This window comes from Aythya marila (genome assembly GCF_965140915.1).
Source record: "Aythya marila genome assembly, chromosome: 2".
In the NCBI taxonomy this organism is placed as follows: Eukaryota; Metazoa; Chordata; class Aves; order Anseriformes; family Anatidae; genus Aythya; species Aythya marila.
This window is the reverse complement of record NC_139043.1, coordinates 114,874,291-114,893,695: the sequence shown is the minus strand read 5'-3', so window position 1 is coordinate 114,893,695 and position 19,405 is coordinate 114,874,291. Positions and strand designations below refer to the sequence as shown.

General features: G+C 44.9%; 1 protein-coding gene across 6 annotated transcripts in view; it reads right to left on the bottom strand.

Annotated features, from left to right (window-relative positions):
* The window catches only part of KCTD1 (potassium channel tetramerization domain containing 1), a 100,235-nt gene that overhangs the window by 35,674 nt on the left and 45,156 nt on the right, over nucleotides 1–19,405 (bottom strand). For 4 of the 6 annotated variants that reach the window (XM_082754264.1, XM_082754263.1, XM_082754260.1 and 1 more), the window contains exon 2: nucleotides 42–220. In XM_082754264.1, the coding sequence (XP_082610390.1) occupies nucleotides 42–205 (164 nt within the window). In that variant the 5' untranslated portion in view covers nucleotides 206–220. Of the gene's footprint in view, nucleotides 1–41; nucleotides 221–687; nucleotides 945–5,726; nucleotides 5,751–19,405 lie in introns of those variants that run through there. The other 2 variants (XM_082754261.1, XM_082754262.1) reach the window with 2 other exon arrangements.

The window sequence follows — 19,405 nt, the reverse complement described above, 5'->3', positions numbered from 1 at the left end:
AGAGTTGCCAAAGACATGCAGAACAATCTTTTTAAAGTTACCTGGAATCGGGATATTTTGTAAGCGTGGCCAAGCTGCTGGTATACATGTGCCCACCCACATCAATGTGAACTGGTGCGTTGGATTTTGTGAGTTGTGCTGGAGTGGGGATGCCTTGATTGTTCAATGGAGATGCAGGGGATCTAGTGATCAGAGGTCTTGACATATTGGGCCGACTGTCCTGTGAAGAGATAGACGTGGGTTAATGATCTCCTTGAAAACCTCGCAGAAACCCACAGTCTCGAGTCAATAGCACTGTCTCGTAGTCTCAGCTTATGATTTTCATCTCATTAAAGCACAGACAAATATTTGGCAATCTTTAAAATCAATCCAAAAGTCTTAACTGGCTATGTTTTAAGTAGGTAAAGTGTGGCAAAACACAACGACCAAACCCAGAAAGTAGAAACCATGTTCAATACAACAAGTTCTTCCTGAACACTGCTCATGACAGACGACCCGTGCAGAGAAAAAAAAAAAGCTCATTCTCGCATTTCAGAGCTGATATAGGCTCTGACAAAGACACCACGAGCTGCAGACAGAAAGCCTAAGAACAATTACTATTTTAATTAAAACCCACAGGTAGAATATCTGCGCTCCTTCCCAAGCCCTCCACAGTCATTGCGAGGCAGTCAGAAGAGAAATACAAACCCTCAACTCCTCCATTCTGCACACTCTTCTCTCGAATTTCCAACTCACATATCACGGAAACCGAAGCAGAAACACCTGGACTAGTCAACTGTTCATGCACTGCAGACCACTGGACATCGACAGCCTTTGAGAAAGACATTTTCCATTTAAAAGTTATACGTATAGCGACAGATGCCCCGGCGTGCCCCACATAGGCGGCGGGTCTGAGCGGCTTCCCCGGGCAAGCGAGCTCGGAAAGTGGAGCAGGAGCAGATGCTTGCTGATGAAACCAACTTTTAGTCACAAAGGCAGAGATGTAACGCCGGTAAACAGTGCGCTCGTAGTCTGTGCGCCCAACAGGGTGGGGCAGGGCAGAGCGATTTGCTGGAGCCAGTAAGGCAGGCTGCATTCAAAGTTGGGGATTAAAATAGAAATGCATTCGAGAGCGGTTTTGAGACAGGCGAGCTTTCTGCTGAAGGAAAGCTCCACGCACCTTGGAACCTTACAGAGATGCCCTGAGAACTAAAAGCCCTTGCAAATTACCAAGTTTTACATTTAAAAGGTAAGCAAAGCAGCGAGAAGTCAGATACACTTCATCACAAAACTCTCTTTGTTCTTTCGACACATCTTTTAGCTGCACAAGGTAATGGCTCCTTTGTAAACATCTCCGCAGAGCCGGGTACTGAAACCTCGCCGAAGCGGGGAATTGCGGGGAATTTGGGCCGGCGAAGCCCTTCGCTGCCGAAAACATTTATACATTTTTCACGGCTGTTAAAGATTCAAAGCATAAAGGCAGCGTGAGCCAGGTAAATGTCTAACTGAAATGATTTACAGGCCAGCATTGCACAATAAATCCAAGTAATATGTAACAAAAGGCATCTATAAACCACAAGGTACTTAACTAATTTTCTTTCATACGCAAAAGCAAGCTTAGGTCAAATACCGATAAAAACGAAGGGGATGAAGAAAAATGCCTAGTTTAGATGTTGAGGGGGGAGGGTTGGGTTTTGTTTTTTTCTCCCCCTGTTTCTGTATAAGCAGAAGTTAATATATTATTTGCAGAAATACCACTCTTAATCACTACAATTGCTCGAGGAGGTGCCTGCAGCGCAATGAAGACAAGTCCAGACAAAATAAGGTACACACGCTATGCAAAACTAATGTCTGCTATAAATGCTATGTGGTACAACCACCACCCAAGATGCTACTGATCTGCAGTGTGATATTTAGTAAAATAATGAAGAAAAAATGAAAAACAACAACTGGAAAGGTGAAAGTAAGAAGGCAAGAAACGATACGAAGTGGGGAAAAAGCACACGTCATGGGGAAAGGAACACCTTTCAGTGCTTAAAAGCAGGCAAACAATTTGAAAAATCAACAAAGGAGGCTGAAACTAAAAGGAAAAATAAATTCTGTAACTTGTATGAAATAGATAACATCACTCCCCTCACCAGGATCCTCTCCGTCAGAAAAACACAGCCCTGTTACAATTTAGCAGACTGCAGCACTGCAGAGCCTTTAATAGTTTTTCAATTGGACACATTCTCCTGTATAACCTGCCTGGGGCTGCTCGGGAGAAAATGAACAGATTTGCAGGGTTAATATTGTAGTTAGGCTGGGACCTCATTCAGCATAGCTGTGATAGCACTGGGTGTACAAAATGGGAGAAGGTGGAGTAGGATAAACATCACCGCGAGGATGGGATATTGGTCAAAGGACCATGGGTCTTTCACAAGGCAAAAAGAGGTATGAAAAAAGAACTGGTTTCCAAAAGTGAGACAACCAAGCGGCCCTTTACAAAGTTTACCTCCTAAAACTCCCAAGAAATATAGAATAAAAGTACATACAATTTTATCTTAAAATCTTTGCTCTTTTATTTCGCCCTCCTTTTCAACATTCCCCCTTCAAGTTACCTGCAGTAGTTGTGCCTCAAAAAACAATGCCCCATATACTTAATATTTAGATATTAAAAACTCTAATGCTAATATTGCTCCAGCCTTAGCTCACAAAGAGCATTTCCCTGGATGAAACCTTTTCACTACCATTTTGGCGGCCACTTTGAAATGAAGCAATAGTATTACTATTATTTCTATTTCTATCCAGTTGCCCCGGAGAAATTAATGCAGAAGTGGGATTCAAAGAACCTGGCGATTGAAAACCAGCTTCTTTTATGTGGCGCAATCCACCAGCGCAGCAGAGAAGATCACCGCTCTGACATTTGCTTAACAGATTGGAGTTAAACTGTTGTTTTAGTTCAGCTATGGAAAAGATGATAGGGGCAGATAGTCCCTCTGAAAAATATACTGCTTTTGCTGGATTACTGCAAATACGAGGTGAACAAGCTCAGATTAAAAAAGTGGTTAGAATAAGGCGGTACTGGTAAATTAGGCATCCACTACCATGAAGTGTTTACAAATATAATTCCTTACACACAATTAGAGGAGGAGAGAAAGCAGTTACAGAAATTAAACTCAGTGGGACCCAGCTGATTTCAAGCTATTTAAAACAGCCCATGATAAAGAGGGCTGAAAGGCTCGTCAGCAGCCTTCCTTGGGGTGTTTGGTCTCACATAGGTCCCTCTGTGACCCAAGAAAGGTCTGTAGCTCAGCCATGGCTGCTCCCAACCGGCAGGGAGATCACAGAGGTGGTTTTGTGCCTCAGGAACTGCACTGACTTTGTTCACGAGCAGGACACAAAGCACAGCCAGAGCCCATGCAGGCTATAGGGGCAGCAACCTTCCCAATCTGCTAGCAGTTCATTTTTCACTTTGTATCTTTCCTTTTCAAATATTTCAATTTTTGCCCTATGGAAAACTTAAAAAGAACAGGAAATCTCAATGTTTTACACCACTTCCCATGGACCAAAATGCTTGAAATACCTTTTAAACATTTATCATTACTACTACTCAATGACTTTTTTCCCCCCCAACAACTTTTCAAACTAATGAGTTCAGATTTCAAACAGAACAAATTTACTGCTGGAGCTATATATTGAAAAGGACTACTAAAAATCTATGCAGTGGGCAGCTTAAAGATATTTAGCTTTCAACAGCAAGCAGTTAGTCGGCTCAGGTTGTCAGAGTATATTTGAACCTCCTTCTCACTTTCTGCCCTAGGAAAGCCTTCCTGTAGACTCAACAGAAAAGCAACCTTGCCTCAACTCTCAACTCCTCCTCCCCTGGACCTACAGAAGTCCTTAGTACTAAGAAGCCTTTCTACCAAAGAGGACCAAAGATCGTGGAGGAAAGCTTTCAGATCTCTTCTCCTCCCTGTCTTCCTCTCACCAACTCCACTGAAGAGGGTTGGTAAAGAATAAGCCTTTACATCCAGGCTGACAAAACACAGTAGCTGTAGGGCTAAGATGTGCACCAATGCCACTGGTCCACCAAAGGACAACACAGAAGCCATATCAATCTTCTGGCAGCAAGTGGAAGAAATAAGAGGTATATAAACTCATATATATATAAATATAAATAAGCTCAAGAACACGAGCTATTAAAATGTGCTGCTAAGTGTACAAAATCAAAGAGACAGGAGGCTTCCTCCTCCCCTGAAAATATGTGCTCATGTTAGGCTTCTGTGATTAGAAGCATTTCAAAAGTGTTATTTACACTCTGTGGTCTTGAGCAGTCATTTCAGTTCCCTTCTTAAACCAGGAACCCTGACATAAACCACAGCACTACAAGACAACCCGTGCTCACTCAACTGGAGGACCAATGCTCAAGTACAAAGAATCCACCTACCTGACCCACAAGAGTGGGGTATCATTATTGGTTGTGGTTAGTATAGCCAATATATGTCCAGGAGCCAGCCCAGCTCAAGCAGGAGCATATAAATGCTACTCGATATACTGCAGGTCTAGTCTTTGTATCATACTGGATCCTCCCTGACACAATTCAAGGAATTACAATTGCTGAGAAACTCCAAGTTACATATTTCAAAGTTTCTTGGATTTTTTGGGGGGAAGGTGAGGACAAGCTTGTCTCACCTGGACAGGACAGCAGAAAAGACAATCATGCAACAGCTTATTGTATTGCATCAAATCTGTCTGTACCCATTATCTTTTCTTACAATAGAAAGCCATGAGGGAGAGGTTTCTCTTCACAGAAGCTCTGTGCTTAGGGATCACTTCAAGTAGCAAAAGCAGACAGCATAGTCACACCAGCAGTCTCTGGCAGAAACATCTCCTCCAAAGACATGCAACCCCACTGTGTGGAAAATGAATCCAAACGGTGAAAAAAAAAACTTCAGAAGATAGAGGCACAAATGCCTATTCCTTCAGTATGAAGTAGGAACCACTCAAATCTCACGGACAGCTGTGTGCCCCACCACTGAAATAAACATCGGGCTGCTACTTAGGGGTGTCTGAGGGTATGCGCGATACCCTGCTTCAAGTCTCTCATCCAAACCAGAAACATTAGGATGACTCTCTCAGATTTGGCTCCTGCAGAAGTGTCCTCGTTTTGAGGCCAAACTTTTTCAAAATAAACATTTCATTAAAGATAAAAAAAAAATCATGATCATGTCTCACCACAATGCTTAAGCAAGTACCCCCCACTTTTTTTCAATTCAGCAGAAACAGTCACCACAACAAAGAGGCTGGAGAATATATTTATTCAATATAAACAATATCAGTAGAGTACAAACAGCTCTTCTGGAAGGTGTAACAAGCACATAGAGATACAGAGCTACGTGTCCAGGAAGCCCAGACACTTTCTCTTGGAAGGGGAAAACCCAGCCCTGGGTTCCTTCATGGGCTGAATCCTCTGAATTCTCTGGCTACAGCCATGGTATGCTGCATCCACAGTTGACACCAGGTTGTGCTGGCCCCTCAGAAAGAGCCCACAAGGTGTTCAAAAGACGACTACGTGCACAGCATGGAGCATGACAGATGCTTTTCAGTCTCCTAAGTCATCGTATGCCATCATGGTGCTTCTCTTCATCTTCGTTCTGAGTAACACAGACACCAAGAAGTAGCCCAGGCTACTGGCCAAACCCTCGCAAAAGGTGTTTACACATGAGTATATCAATGCTGTTTCTTCTGCTTCTTCACACCCTTACCCTGACAGGTGGTAGCATTCTGAGGAGATGGTTGGGCTGTACTGGAGCCACTGGGTCTGCAAAACAAAGAAGTAACGCATCACTTTCCCCAGTGAAAATCTGCCGATTGTGCTGTAATGTTTTGCCTTTCATCAATATAATGAGTGTTCTCTCCCTTGCAGCTGTGAGCTTTAGGACTGCTGACTCTGAACATTAAGAATTGCATTTATAAAGCAAAACTCCAAAACAATTGTGTTTGAGTGCTGCATGAAAGACAGGCCCAAAACACTATCAGATGCAATTTAGTGCCACAGTAAGCTGAGATACTAGATCCCCTGAGATGCAGCGGTAGTAGTAGAAGAATTATTTTAGACCTCTGGAGGAAAAGCCTCATTTTACATCCTGAATGTCTGTCAACATGTGATGGAAGACCAAATTATCCTATACAAGAAAGTCAAGTACAACAGAGAGCTTGAGAAGTTAGGAGGGTTTTCTTGAGATGCTAAAGCACTGTACACTAAATGAGTACAGCACAAAACCAACTACTACACCAAGCAGCTGCTCACTGCCCACCACCAGTGCCATGTCTGCAGCAACCAGTACGATTTGCAGAAACACATGGCTGCCTGAGAGATAGGACACAGATACCCAGAGGGGTCTATCATAGCCGGGGGTAAGGTACAGGCCATCAGAAGACAATGACATGGCTCAAACCATCTCCTAGACGTAAGTTCTTCTGCATTGTGCAACAGCTCAAACACTGACCAAGTCTACAAAAGCAATGACGAACCTTTGTCACACCAGGGTGGCTATAGCGATACTGAGTGGAGCACTTACCTGACGGGACAATTTTAACTGCTACATCCTCCTTGTCCCAGAGGTGCTGTCCCCAGGGGTGGAGCGCCGATCCCATCCCTCGAGATAGGGGTCCCTTGCTCCATATCCTGCATGCCGGCTGCTCACAGCCTCCTCCTTGAGACCTGGGCACTGCTGAGCATACCCGCCCAGTCAGTGCTGCGAGCGCTGGAGAGAACGTGGTTGCATTTCCTCGGCGTAACGAGCCTTGCTGGGATTTCACCGGAGCTGATCAGGACCTAGGATAAACGCCACAGGTGCAGAGAACCATGTGCAAGGCAAGGGATCGAGGGAAAAAGGAGCACTGCCCACCTGCAGGCTCAGGACAGCTAAAAGTGCCCTTGGACAGGAGCCTGAAGATGCTTTGAAAACCCCAACACCCAGGTGGACAGTAGCCGAACCTGTAGCTCACGATTGACTTCAGCAGAACAGCTCTAACCACAGCTTCATCAGAAACTGTCCACTGAGAGCTTAAGAAAATATCTAATTAACCTGAGAAGGGAGGCTTTAGGGATAAGGGCAGGAGCTATGCTTATACCACTAGTGCAGCAAGTCCGAAATCTGGAGAAGGTCAAGTTTACAGAGAGAGGATATATTTTTTCAAGTGCTTATAAACTTTTCTGAAGCTTCCCGTAGGCCTTGAAACTGCATACAAAAGTTTAATACCTCCCTCAAGATATTCTGTAATTTTGTACTCTTTATGGGAACTCAGCCCCTTGCCTGTTTGGGTAGGCGCTGCTGAGGCCAGCCCAAATGTTTTATTACCTTCAGGCCCTGCAAGTAAAGCTCTGTTCTTCTGCACCACCTCCCCATTTCTCGCTGTGCACACCCTCTACACTTTGGTCAAGCCAGTGGTGAATGTGGCCGGCACAGGACTTGACCTAAGCCCATGATGCAGGCAGGATCTTCTGCATACATGCAACCCACTGCACTATTAAAATAAAATCCCCACAAAACTCGGGGGCCCAGCCCAGGCCCATCGCCCTCCCCCAGCACACATCCACTGGCCACTTTGCTTTTCTTAATGGAAGCAGACTTGTACGGTCTTGGGGCTTGCTGCTGATTGGATTCTCGCTCAAGAAAAGTGGCAATTTAATTTACAAGCAGAACCGGATTCGAAAGCTGCTCCCAATTACCGTGCAGCACACAATGCCCACCCGACACCGGATAATCACAGGGTGCGCACCCCAGCACGCAGCTGGCAAAAACATCCCGTAAGCACACGGGAGGACGCAGGAGGACATCAGACCAAAGGTCAACAGACCTGCTGTGCCACTTCTCATGGCGTCCCAAGATAGGGATGGGCTAGATACCTGCAATTTCAGGCCGTTTGTTCCACGGGGAGCTTGTTTGTTCTGCACCGGCTTCTACTCAAACCTACAATAAAGTTGATTTAGGAGTGACCAAAAGGAAGTGCAAGGCCCCAGCCTGAGCCTTCCTGAAGTAACATGCCCAGCCCCAAATATGTGAAGGTTTGCATAGCTGGGCACCTCAGTCACCTCACTCAGCCGCCTGTGTTCTTGCGGACAAGAAGTGGATCCTGCCAGATCCTGCAGAAATTATCACAAGACACAGACTGCCAACAGATCCCTCAGTCTCGATGGAGAAAGACCACAGTCATCTCAGACACCTTTATGTAGTTATTTTTATTTTTTACAAGGAAACACACGACGACAAGCAGTCCCTGGGAAAGAAGCTTGCAGGCCTGAGAGCGTTTAGCAGCCTGGCAGCCCTGCCCACAACACTACAGCTGATACAAAAGCCTTTGCTTCTGCTGCCCCCAGGACAGTTTCATTCACTTCCCTTTAAGCCTGGAAAATAGGTCACTTTTCTTCTCTTTCCTCTATCGAAGCTCAGGTAGCAGAGAGGAGGTGAATTCTCTTGCCCTCCATACCACAGCAAGCGCATGAAGGGAGCTTCACCTTTTGGCGAAGGACGGAGGTGACAGACCCGTTCTCCTCCGCACAAGGCTTCAGTTGTCCAGCGGCAGCGTTGATCCAAACACCTTGGACCACTTCATCCCTTCTGCAGGAGGTGCAGTGCCTTTGCAGATGAGATACCTACCTGCTCTGGGCCCTCATCCAGGGCCAGTACCTCCTGCCTGGAGGTGGCAGCTGCCTGAGCAGCTCTCCCCGGCCCTTGGGAAGAGCCCAGCCATCAGCTCCTGCTCTTGATGACGACCATGCAACAGCCACCTTAACCCCATGTGTGTACATGGGATTCAGATCAGGAACGGAGGTGGGAAGGGGCAGGGAAGCTCTGAACACTGGAAACCATCTTTTAACTCCTCCCAGGTGGACACCACCTCGCAGCTTGAGATGTTGATATTAATAGCATAATTTTTGTCAGACTTCTTACTCGAGTGTTGCCTTTCATCCACTTCTAGCAGGCACTCTATGCATATTTTGTAAGAGTCTTTACATAATAAAAGCACAAGGAAAAAAAAAAAAAAAGCAACAACAGAAAAAAAATACAACACTCCCTCCTGGGTTTAAAAGAAAAGAACTTATGTTTGCCAGGACCATGTTGGTACATTTGAATGCAAAGTTAAACAACTCCTTAAAGATGCTGTCAAAATTTGAGCAGGGGAAAAAAAACACCAAACAACAACAACTGGTTACATTCTTCTTGTACTGAGTTTGTAATTTGTCCCATAATCTTCTGGTGAGAAGCAACACCAAAAAACAAGCATTGCTAAAATCTGTCTGTTTTGTTTGCGAGTTAAGATCCTATCAGCAGTACATGAATAAAGATTACCATCTTGAATTGCAGTCATATCTGAAGATTTTAAAGACTCATAAAAATGCAGACTTCAGTGGGATAACTGGAAGATTGTCATTAACTGTCAGAATTTGAGAAATGGGCCTTTTCTGCAAATTTGACTCACAATCCCAACAGAAATAAGCCCACACTACCTTATTTAAAGTTAATTTACACTACAGTTTGAATAGCACCTGCCCTTGGGCATGTTCCAGAAGAACGTCTACCTTTTCACAAAGCCAGGCTAACACCCATTGTAAAACTTCCAGAGGCACATTAGATGTCTATTCTCCCCCCAGCAATTTCACCCTTAGAAGTAGAAGGAACGCTGCCAGTTACAGCCTGTGCTGAGGAAACATGAGTTATAATTTTACCCTGGGAAAATTGCTGAACTGGGAGCTTCTGGTGTGGCATAGGTCTTGCCTTCGCAATCCAATGGTTCTTTTGATTCAGAGAGGCTTTGAAAGGGTGGTGATGAAAAACATAGCCTCTCCCTTTGAATCAGCCAGCCGCCTGCTTTCCTCTGCACTTTTTAAATTTGTTTTATTAATTTGCCTAGGAGCAGAAAGAGATAATACTGACCCATCTGGAGCACACGCATTTTCGGACATATCAACAGAACATTATCTACTTCAGATTGAACAAGCAGCCAACAGAAAAAAAAAAAAACAAAACATCTTCAGACTAGCTGAAGAAGTTTATATCTAGAATCACCTTAAAAAAAATAAAATTAAAAGACCCCCAAAGCCTCTGTTAGCCCTTCCTGCCATATGAAAAGGAAACAGACAAATTATAAGGATCCAATAAAACTGTATCTATGAAATGCCGTAGCACACTCAAGCTCTAAGCACTCTCCAGATGTTTCTTGCAGCAACCAATAATAAAATATTCTCAGCCTGAATCGTAATTTTGAAGACATTGAGTCCACTTAGTAATTACGAGACTAGACAATACAACAGACAGATAGCTTCATCTATCACCTCACTGCAGAAAAGAGGCACAAAAGGGCTTTAAAACCATACCTTCATAATTATCTAATTTACAACAAAGATGTAAACACAACTGCGTTTGACAGTTACAGTTCAAGCTGGTGCAGAATTAGAAATACAGTGGAAAATTGCAATCCTAAATTATACATCCCTCACTCCAGAATTGATGCACTATAGGCAGAAAGGACCGGCTTTCAGGAGCCCTCTGCTGTCATGGGGTTCTCCTCCTCCCTCCCGCCCACTTCCCCTCCCAGTGCTGAGCTATCAACGCAAGGATGCCACCGCTCAGAAAACGATGATCTGCTGAAAACCTGCCAGATGGACTGAGACCACCGAAAGGACAGTGCAAGGAAATGGTAAAGACTGAACTTACTGAAGCAACAGGGTTTTTGGGAGTCTTGGTGAACGCAGACTGCAATGAGGAGAGTTTGCTCGGCTCTGAAATGATCCCGTGCATTTCCAGGGCTGGCTGGAAGTCTCTCTCTCCTCTTGTAACTCTCATTGAAATTATCAGCCTACATATTTCATAACACACAGGAGAATGAAGAAGTCCAAGCACTATCATGAGAGAAATCACATTATTTATCATTATGCTATTTCAAAATACACGTAGGTTACTTAATACCTAAGGACAGGCGGCACAAGAACATACAGGTGCTTGGAGAGGAAACAGGCTTTTGCTGAAGAGACACACACAAGGTGGCACAGGACAGTCAAGGAGTCTGAAGAGCTCTCCAAGAGGGTTGTTCACACGTCGTGCCACATATGGGAGGTGAGCTGAAAACCCTCAGCCATCCAGATGCTTTTCTATCCCTGCCCCATACTAGAAATGTGATGCTCTTCAGATGTGGAAGCCCTCAGAGGGGTAGGTACGCAGCTGGTGGGAAGGGGCTAAAGTGTTGAATTAAATTCAAAAAGCTCCTTCATGCAGTAATGCATGAACATTTTTATTATTATTTTTTTTAACCTCTTTTCTCTTTTTTTTGAGGTTTTCTTAAATGCTGGGAAAACACTTTGGGATGAAGGGAGAAAAGGAACAGTGTGCACGCAACTATCAGGCTCAAGCAGCGACTTTTTTGGGTACGTGGAGGGCAGGATTTGAGGAGAGGAGAACGCAGGATCCTGCTTTGGAAGGCGAGAAGCGTGCTTGGCAAGGCAGCAACCGTATGGCATAGGAACAAAGCATACTTTAGATTTGGTTCATTTGATTCCATTATGTGTAAAAGATACTTTCAGATCCAAAGCTAAGAAATACAGTTTTGATTATTATTGTTTTCAAACTTGTAGGGATTTCTCCAAGTAGTCATTGTAGCTCATATGATAAAAACATCCATTTGGCAGCTAATTTTAGCATTTTTTGCCCACGAGGGTAGATTAACCACGAATCTATATAACCATGTGCTATATGCTAACAGAAGCCACCATCACCACTGCCAACTTCATGAATTAGCAACTGGCTAACTAGTTTTAGACAGCTGCTAACTAGTTAATTAAATTTTTTATTTCATATTAAAAGGCTTTAACTTGATCCTACACCACAACAGAACACATACGCATACTCAGAACACCAGTCAAAATTTTGGTATCTTAATATACATTAGCTTGGATTGCATGTTCTGTTTGAACCTGGTTTTGTGCTTCTCTGGTTATTACTAACACATGAATTGCCAGTGCTTGGACAACAAAAGGAACTGAAAGTGTCTAAAGAAGCATAAAGACGACATTGGTTAATCGACAAGAAATGCCTATCTTACTTTCTCTAGCTACTGGCTGTTATTGCCTCAAATGTTCAGTGAACGTTTCAATAAAATTGACAAGCAAGAAATACAGACACGTTAACAAAGTCATGCTAAAGATAGCTGCGCTATGGCAGAAGCCAACAACACAGAAGAAAGACCTAATGAGATGATTCTGGGACAGCTCGAAAGAAAAAGGGCAATGGGCAGCTTCACCAGGAAAATGAAAGCCAGACTTATAACACACACACACACAGTTACCTCATTTTTAAAACATGCAGAAGCTATGTTAGACAACCTAAGGACATTCACTGCCACTTGCCAGAGCTGGTTCAACCACCGTGTGGTAACCGCTCAGGTATGAAATTTCTCTTTGGTAGGCTGTTCTGTAACTGGGTTCTCGGAGAAGTCGGACATTGCCAAGAGGTTAGCCTAATTTAACCACTGATGAGGCAGTAAGCTTGATGTGAAATTATTCTCCTTCAAAACAATACTTGAAGAAATCTTGCGTTAGTCTTGGGGGAAGACTTCACCTAACTAAAGCTGCAGGAAACAAATCCACTACCTAGAGGGGTAGCAACCACTAGTACTACCCAGTAAAAGCATGTCAACAAGGGGACACATCCTTTATAAACAGCTCAGGTCCCAAACTGACACCTCCGAACTACACTGCCTTCTGTAATAGAGAAGAACATTTTAGGGAAGGATCGAGACCACAAGATCTGAGAGTATCTCCAAATGTCTAAGACAGCAGTTCGAGTATATGATAATTAAGTGCTTAGAAGATTGAGTAATTTGGGATCTGTTACTAAAATGTAATCACTTACTAGAGCAAAATCAGCTTGATTTCCAAGGAAAAAAATAGGTTAAGGAACTGTTTTCTACGCAAAGTAAAAGAAAAAAACCTTACCTCTACCCAAAACAAACAAAAAAACAAGAAACACACACAAAACCACACACACACAAAAAAAAAGAAGAAATGAACCACACACCAAAACAAACAAAGGCAAACAATGATTAAGACCCTGTCCCTTCTTTAGAGAGGATGGACCACATGAGGCTTTCTCCTTAGGCACACATGGGAATACAGCTCTGGATGCTGTGAGCGGTGCCCACCCATTGCAACACGTGGCAGGCTGCCGATGCTCAGTGGCCAGGACAGCAGGACAGAGGACACACTTTCTCACCCCTGCAGGAATCAGAGGGAGAAAAATAACCCTTCTTCACAAAAGTACTGCTTTCACGTGAAAAAGCAAACCAAACCACTGCATTCCAGACACCTGAAAAGTGGGAAAAACCATCACAAGAGAAAAGCTTGGCAGCTGAAGGGGCTGAAGAGGGGATGGTCACCCACAGTGACATGTTGACACATCTCAAGGCTTTAAAGAGCGGTTCCAGACAAAGTCTGGAAGATAGCACCTGCAGAGGACTTTCTCTGGATGTAGGCAGATATGGGGGAAAGGCTGGGGAAGTGGTGCAGGACACCAGCAGCTCCATTCCGGCACAGAGTGGAGGGAAGCAGGGAGGCTGCAGTGACTGTGAGAGGCGAGAAGAGCAGGCAGAGGGACGCCAAGTGTGCCTGGGGAGTGGGAGAGGGGAGACAAAGCATCCCCTGTTGGGGCAACAAAGCCCTGCCAAAAGAGAAAAGGGTAGGCTGGAGGAGGCGGCGTTTAATCTGCAAGAGTGTGGAGAAGGGTGGTGAAACACAAAAAACATTTGAGTTGTCAGGCTTTGGTCTCCCCTTTGGAACAAAAGCTTGCCTTCAGGAACAGATGAATTGTAAGTGACAGACACGAGTACGAGCACTTGGAACAAACAGGAAAAGTTTCACAAGTCCTGCGATGAGCATCTAGCAGTGGGGAGCACAAAATAACTTGACCAACAACTCCTAAATTATGGATTTGTCTCGTGGCTGTCATCTGTGGCCCCGTTATAGATGTACCCAGGCTGGGCACCTGATTTCTGCTGAATGCAGAACCGAAGGGGATTAGTTTGGGGAGAGGGGGCAGTGTGGGAGGATGTGGAGAGACTGCCTCATATTTCAGCAGAAACCCCCAATCTCTGGATTTCCACCCGTGCTGCCTTGCAGAAGGAACAAGGTTTCAGCCCAGAAGACAGCAGGCAGTGAGGGTATGCCTTCCCCCACATATCTGCGAAGCCGTGTGGAATGAGGTGTGGCGGTGGAATTTATACACCCAGTCCTAGCTGGAAACTGTGGCGGGATGCCAACCACAATGTAAAGGTCCTGTCATCTCGACTCCAAGCAACGTCCTGACAATCCCAACATTTTCTCGTACCAAAGTGATCCACAGGTACAGAGAAAAACTACCTTTTTCTGTCAAGAGGCCCAGCAGCCACAGCAGTCTTACCTGCCACACGCCTGCCTCAGCAAAACCTTGTGACCCATCTCACTGCGACGGACCTTGCAAAGGGCTCAGCACCGAGTAGCTCCATGGAGAATAATACTCCTGCCAACAGCGATTTCACTTGACCACAAGCAAGTCTGGAGGTTTCTAGCAGGCTGAAGCAGGGGTAGCTGGTGGTCGGTACCCAGCAGTAAGGCTGGAGGCTCGCCTGGTGGGGCCAAAAGGAAGCACACTGGAGATGCGTCACTGGGACTCAACACCCAGAAGAAGGCTGAATGCACGGCGAAGCTGAAGCAGCAGCAGTGACACCAGAAAAGGCTTTTAAACACAAAAAGGAAACTGAAGACAGCCAGATAGACTCTAATACTCGCGTGCAGATTACAATCAATGATGACTATTGTTTTTTATAAAGGGCCTAACGATGCAGCGCAAGCTAATTCCTCCCATCTGAAGCCTGGCACCATTTGGTATTTTGAATTAAAACAAAAACAACAACAACAAAAAAAACAACAAACCAAAACCCAAACAACTGAATGCCTTTTTTCTCTCCCCCCCTTCTCCTAGCTCTTTTGCCATGCTAACGCTTGCTTGCATTATGTCTATTTTGAGCTAAATTAAATAGGAGCAGCAGAGTTTTGATTCAGTAGTAGCAATAAATGGGGTTAGCCTGGCATTGATCTGTGTAAAGGGGCCAAAGCTAGGACTGCCAGCAGCAAAACGTGGTCAGTGAACTCTGCAGTACCACAGAGTGACCCTGCAGCTGAATTCTTAGCCCTGATTACAACAGAAATAGACTTGCCTTCCTGAACAAAGAGTATTTCAGGCAGCAGATTAGCAAGAGAAAGTGCACTTATAACAGCAGATTGAGGAAGCAGAACAAAAAAACAAAACCAAAAAACACAGCAGACTTCTGAGTATTTTAGAAAGCTCCTAAACAGTGCAAAACATGCATTCATTGCTCTGCATTTCTTGTAAGCCAACACTAGACCCAAACAGTAAAGAAAATAAATTTATTTTGCATTTCAGTTAAACAGCTTCAGTAAGCAAGCATGCAGCAGGGAAGATGAACCAAAACCACGTTAAGGATAGCAGACTGAAGAAGTCTGCAGACTGAGAACATTTGCCTTGCGGTCCTGCAGGAAGGGAAGTCCTGCTTTCTACAAGAGGCAAGGTCCCCTTCATAAATCATGCTCCAAATTCAGCCAGCAAATTTATACACAGCCAGAATTTCACAATCCTCAGGGAACACGGATTAAATCTGCTAGCTCGCTGGGTGTTTGTGCTGTTGTGCAATGCAAAAAAAGAGCGAGAGCGCACCAGTAAATCCATCCTCATGACTATGGGGTTTAATCAGAGTGCATCCAGGATGCAGAACAAAGCGGCTCTTGTTCGCGCCGCGATCCCCCTGCTCTCCAGCCGAGCGGGGTCAGCCTGGGTCTTTGGGCAGGGAGCCCCATCGGGGTGAGCCCCCGGTGAGGCTATTTCATGCAGCACGAGCCCATGAGGTGCTGGATGTTCATGGACATCCCAACCAGCACCACTGGCTGCTGCTCCCACCACCTGGCAGGTCCGGAAGCCACAAGACCGGCCTTGCTGAGCCCTTCCTCACTTTTAGCCACTTTCTTTTCTGTGTTTCGCAGTAAATGCTCATTAACACAAACATTTCCTTAAAAGCAAGCAGCACAAAATACCAAGTCACTTCAAATCCTTATGAACAAGCCCCTAAAGGATTTCAGCATACCCCCCCTCCCTTTTTTTTTTTTTCCCCTGCAGAAAGTCCCACTGTGGATTTTTGTTGCTTTGTCAACCTGCAAGGACACTTTAAAAGTCTTTCGGTACACTGACAGTCTGCAAAAAAAAAAAAAAAAAAAAAAGTCAGAAATGTGCAGGACAGCACCCCGCCTTTTAAATGCCACTCATCTGACTTGCCACTCTCGTTGCGAGCTGATTGCACCCTTCGCCAGGGCTTTGTGGTGGCTGCGATGTCAGAGCATGGGACATGTGGTTGTCACAAGGACTGGGAACTTGCCGACTGATTTATGGGAACTTACAAACCCACAAAACCAGAAGATATTTGTATTCGCTTATATCCCAAGTGCTCCTTTCACCTCTCACTGAGTAACTCTCATGCAAGTGAAAGTTTATGTATGGTTCAAAACTCTCTTTTCCTTCTGGGGTAGGCAACATCACGTTATAGCACAGCGCCCAGCCCAAGCAGCTCGAGGCCAGCACCGGTAACAGCAGCTGGAAATTAAGTTGTCATCTTAACTGGTTAACAGGTATTGAGACATCTCAAATAGATTGTCTCATTATTTAAAAACAGGGCAATTATCCTAATTTACACTCTTCACAAGAGCAACAGGCTAAGCTTTAAATACGGTACCATACCTGCCTGACCACCCTTTTTGAATGAGGAGAGCTGAGGGCTCCAGCTCAGCCAGTGCTCAGCAAACACCTGGGCATTTTGGGACTGCTCCTTGCAAACATCCCACTCACCAGGGGAGCTGGCAAAGCAGGGGCCACCTGCCTGCTGGGTCCCCAACCAGGCAGCATGGCACTGGTGACAATGACAGCCCCCAAAAGCCATGGAGCAAGGCTCAGCACAGCTGCTGAAGCCCGGGCACACCGCCGTACCTTTTGCTGACTCCGCAAGGGAGCAAAAAAGCTCCAGCAAAGAAGGAGGGCAGCCGAGGGCAGCAACATCAAGAGAAGATTTGCCAGGGCTTGTCTGCCAGAGGACGGAGTCTAGCGTTTTAACCATTTTTGGCACATTCCACATTCGGTATTTTTCAGAAGCTTTCTAGGATGTTTATGAAACAACTGCAAGGTAGGCAGCTACATTCACAGCGGTACGAAGAATTCCTTCCCACATTCCTCTCCCATGCTCTGCAGTCAAACTAAATGAAGATGTAGTTTATGTTTCTTTAATTACAGTTTGTTAAAAAGAGAACAGGTTGTTAAGTTATGGTAAGGAGCCTATGAGCCTGTACCCTGCTTTGAATACCACAGCGGTGTAGATTTCACTGAATCAGAAAGCCCGGCCAAAACATCCCTCGGGGGGATGCGTCCTCTGCTATTGTTCAGCAGAAAAGAATACACCTTTAAACCAATCATGGTAATCAAACCGATCAATTAGAAAATGATCTTAAAAGATCGCTTCCAACATAGAGAACACTGTCAAGTTTCAGTCATTTGATATTAAATATCACAAGGGTAATGCTGCACGTTTGTTTTATGACATTTTTATACCATCCATCTTCTGCTGTTTGCTTTTAATCCTGCTTTTCCCCATTAAATACTTACAGTATTTATATAGCCTTGTAAAACTCCAGTACAAAAGAATAAGCAACAAGAACTTTTCCCCATACATTACTTACCAACTTAATTATGTAATGTAATGTGAAAGGTTTATGTACACCAGCTGGATCTCATTACTGCTACGTTTCTCTCTCTTTAAAGCGCACTTTATCTGGAATACTCAAGTTGCTAAGAATTCCACTTAAAATACATTCGGCTGGCACACACACAGGCTCACGCTGCACTATGCTAACTCATTAGATAGATTCACAACAACCTGAGTTTGTGGATGCTTATTTCTGAATGTTAAAATGCACCGGGTAAATTAAAACATTTGAAGCCAAGCAATTCAGTCTTCCCCTCCTAAGCATCGCAGTAACCTCGGAAATGCTCTTCCATGTACAGTGAGAATCAGGAAAATGAGAAAGAAGAAATTCCACGAGACTTTTGCTTTCATGCCCCCACCGATCAGCGCTAAGAGTTGGGGGTGTGCCAGCTTCATATACCTGAAGATACATCTAAAAAGCAGATTTCAGAGCCATGAAGACCTCAGCAGTAAGAGCTCCTCTTCAGGGAGGCTATTAAACACCCAAGTGAACCAAGGCAAGCTTGTCGCACGCCTTGGTGCCACCAATTGAGACATTCCTGTTCAACCGTGAGGCAAGAGTTGTGGTTTAATAAACGAAGAGAACAAAACCAAGCATAAAAAAAAATCCTGTGCAATGGTTTTATTTTTGTTGTATATTTGACTGTAATTACTGTCTTAAGTACTTTAATTGCCTGGCTTTTCTTCAAGTGCCTTGCCTGTGGGGAGGGGAGGCAGGGCAGCTTATAGTTTGTCATTAATGAATAAAGCACAAACAAGTTTACCTTGTCTCTAATCAACATTCCCATCAAAAGAGTTCGAGAAGAAAGTGCAAAGGGGTCCGTCCGTTCACCCCACAGACCCAACAGCATCGTGCTCATATCTGATCTATAATGATTAGCCTCCTCCTGCCACACCACTTATACCTCAGAGGGGAGCTGGCAAGCCTTTTTACAGCACCCACACGAGAAGCATCCGAGCCCACCACAAGCATCACCCCCTTGCCCGTTTCCAACCCTCCTCTACAGAGGTTGCTCTTGGCCACCGGTCTGGGGATGGGGCACCAGGACAGCCAGCCCTCAGGTCTGGCCCCGGATGACCCTTCCTTGCATGCACGTGAGGTGAGAAACAGAGGGAAAATCAGTTCTGCTGTTTGCAAGCAACTCTGTAGGGCCATTTACAATTTTGCTGTGCAACAACACGCATCCAGCCCTTCTCAGCTGGAAATAATTTTAGCCTGGAGTGGAAACGGAGTGGAGGGAAAACAAAGAGTGACAAAAGGAAGCCCATGCAGGACAGAATAAAATACACCCCTCTGCTTCATTAAGAACTGATTAGGCGCAAGAAGCCATCAGTAAAAGTCAGAGCAGTTGTATTAAGGAGATGGTAAAGCCAGGAAGATGGTGAAGCACAGGGCTATTTTTCACAACAAGTGAAAAACATGAAGACGACAAATTTGGCCATTAGTCTTGTTTTTCCACTTAAATTGGTGCAGGAGTCTGCTGCTTTTCCACAACACGTTCCCAGCCCAGCAGACTGTCCCAGCAGCCAACACACCACTGCCACCAGCGTGCTTTGTCCAGCAGCAGCTCACTTCTGGGGATGAGGGCAG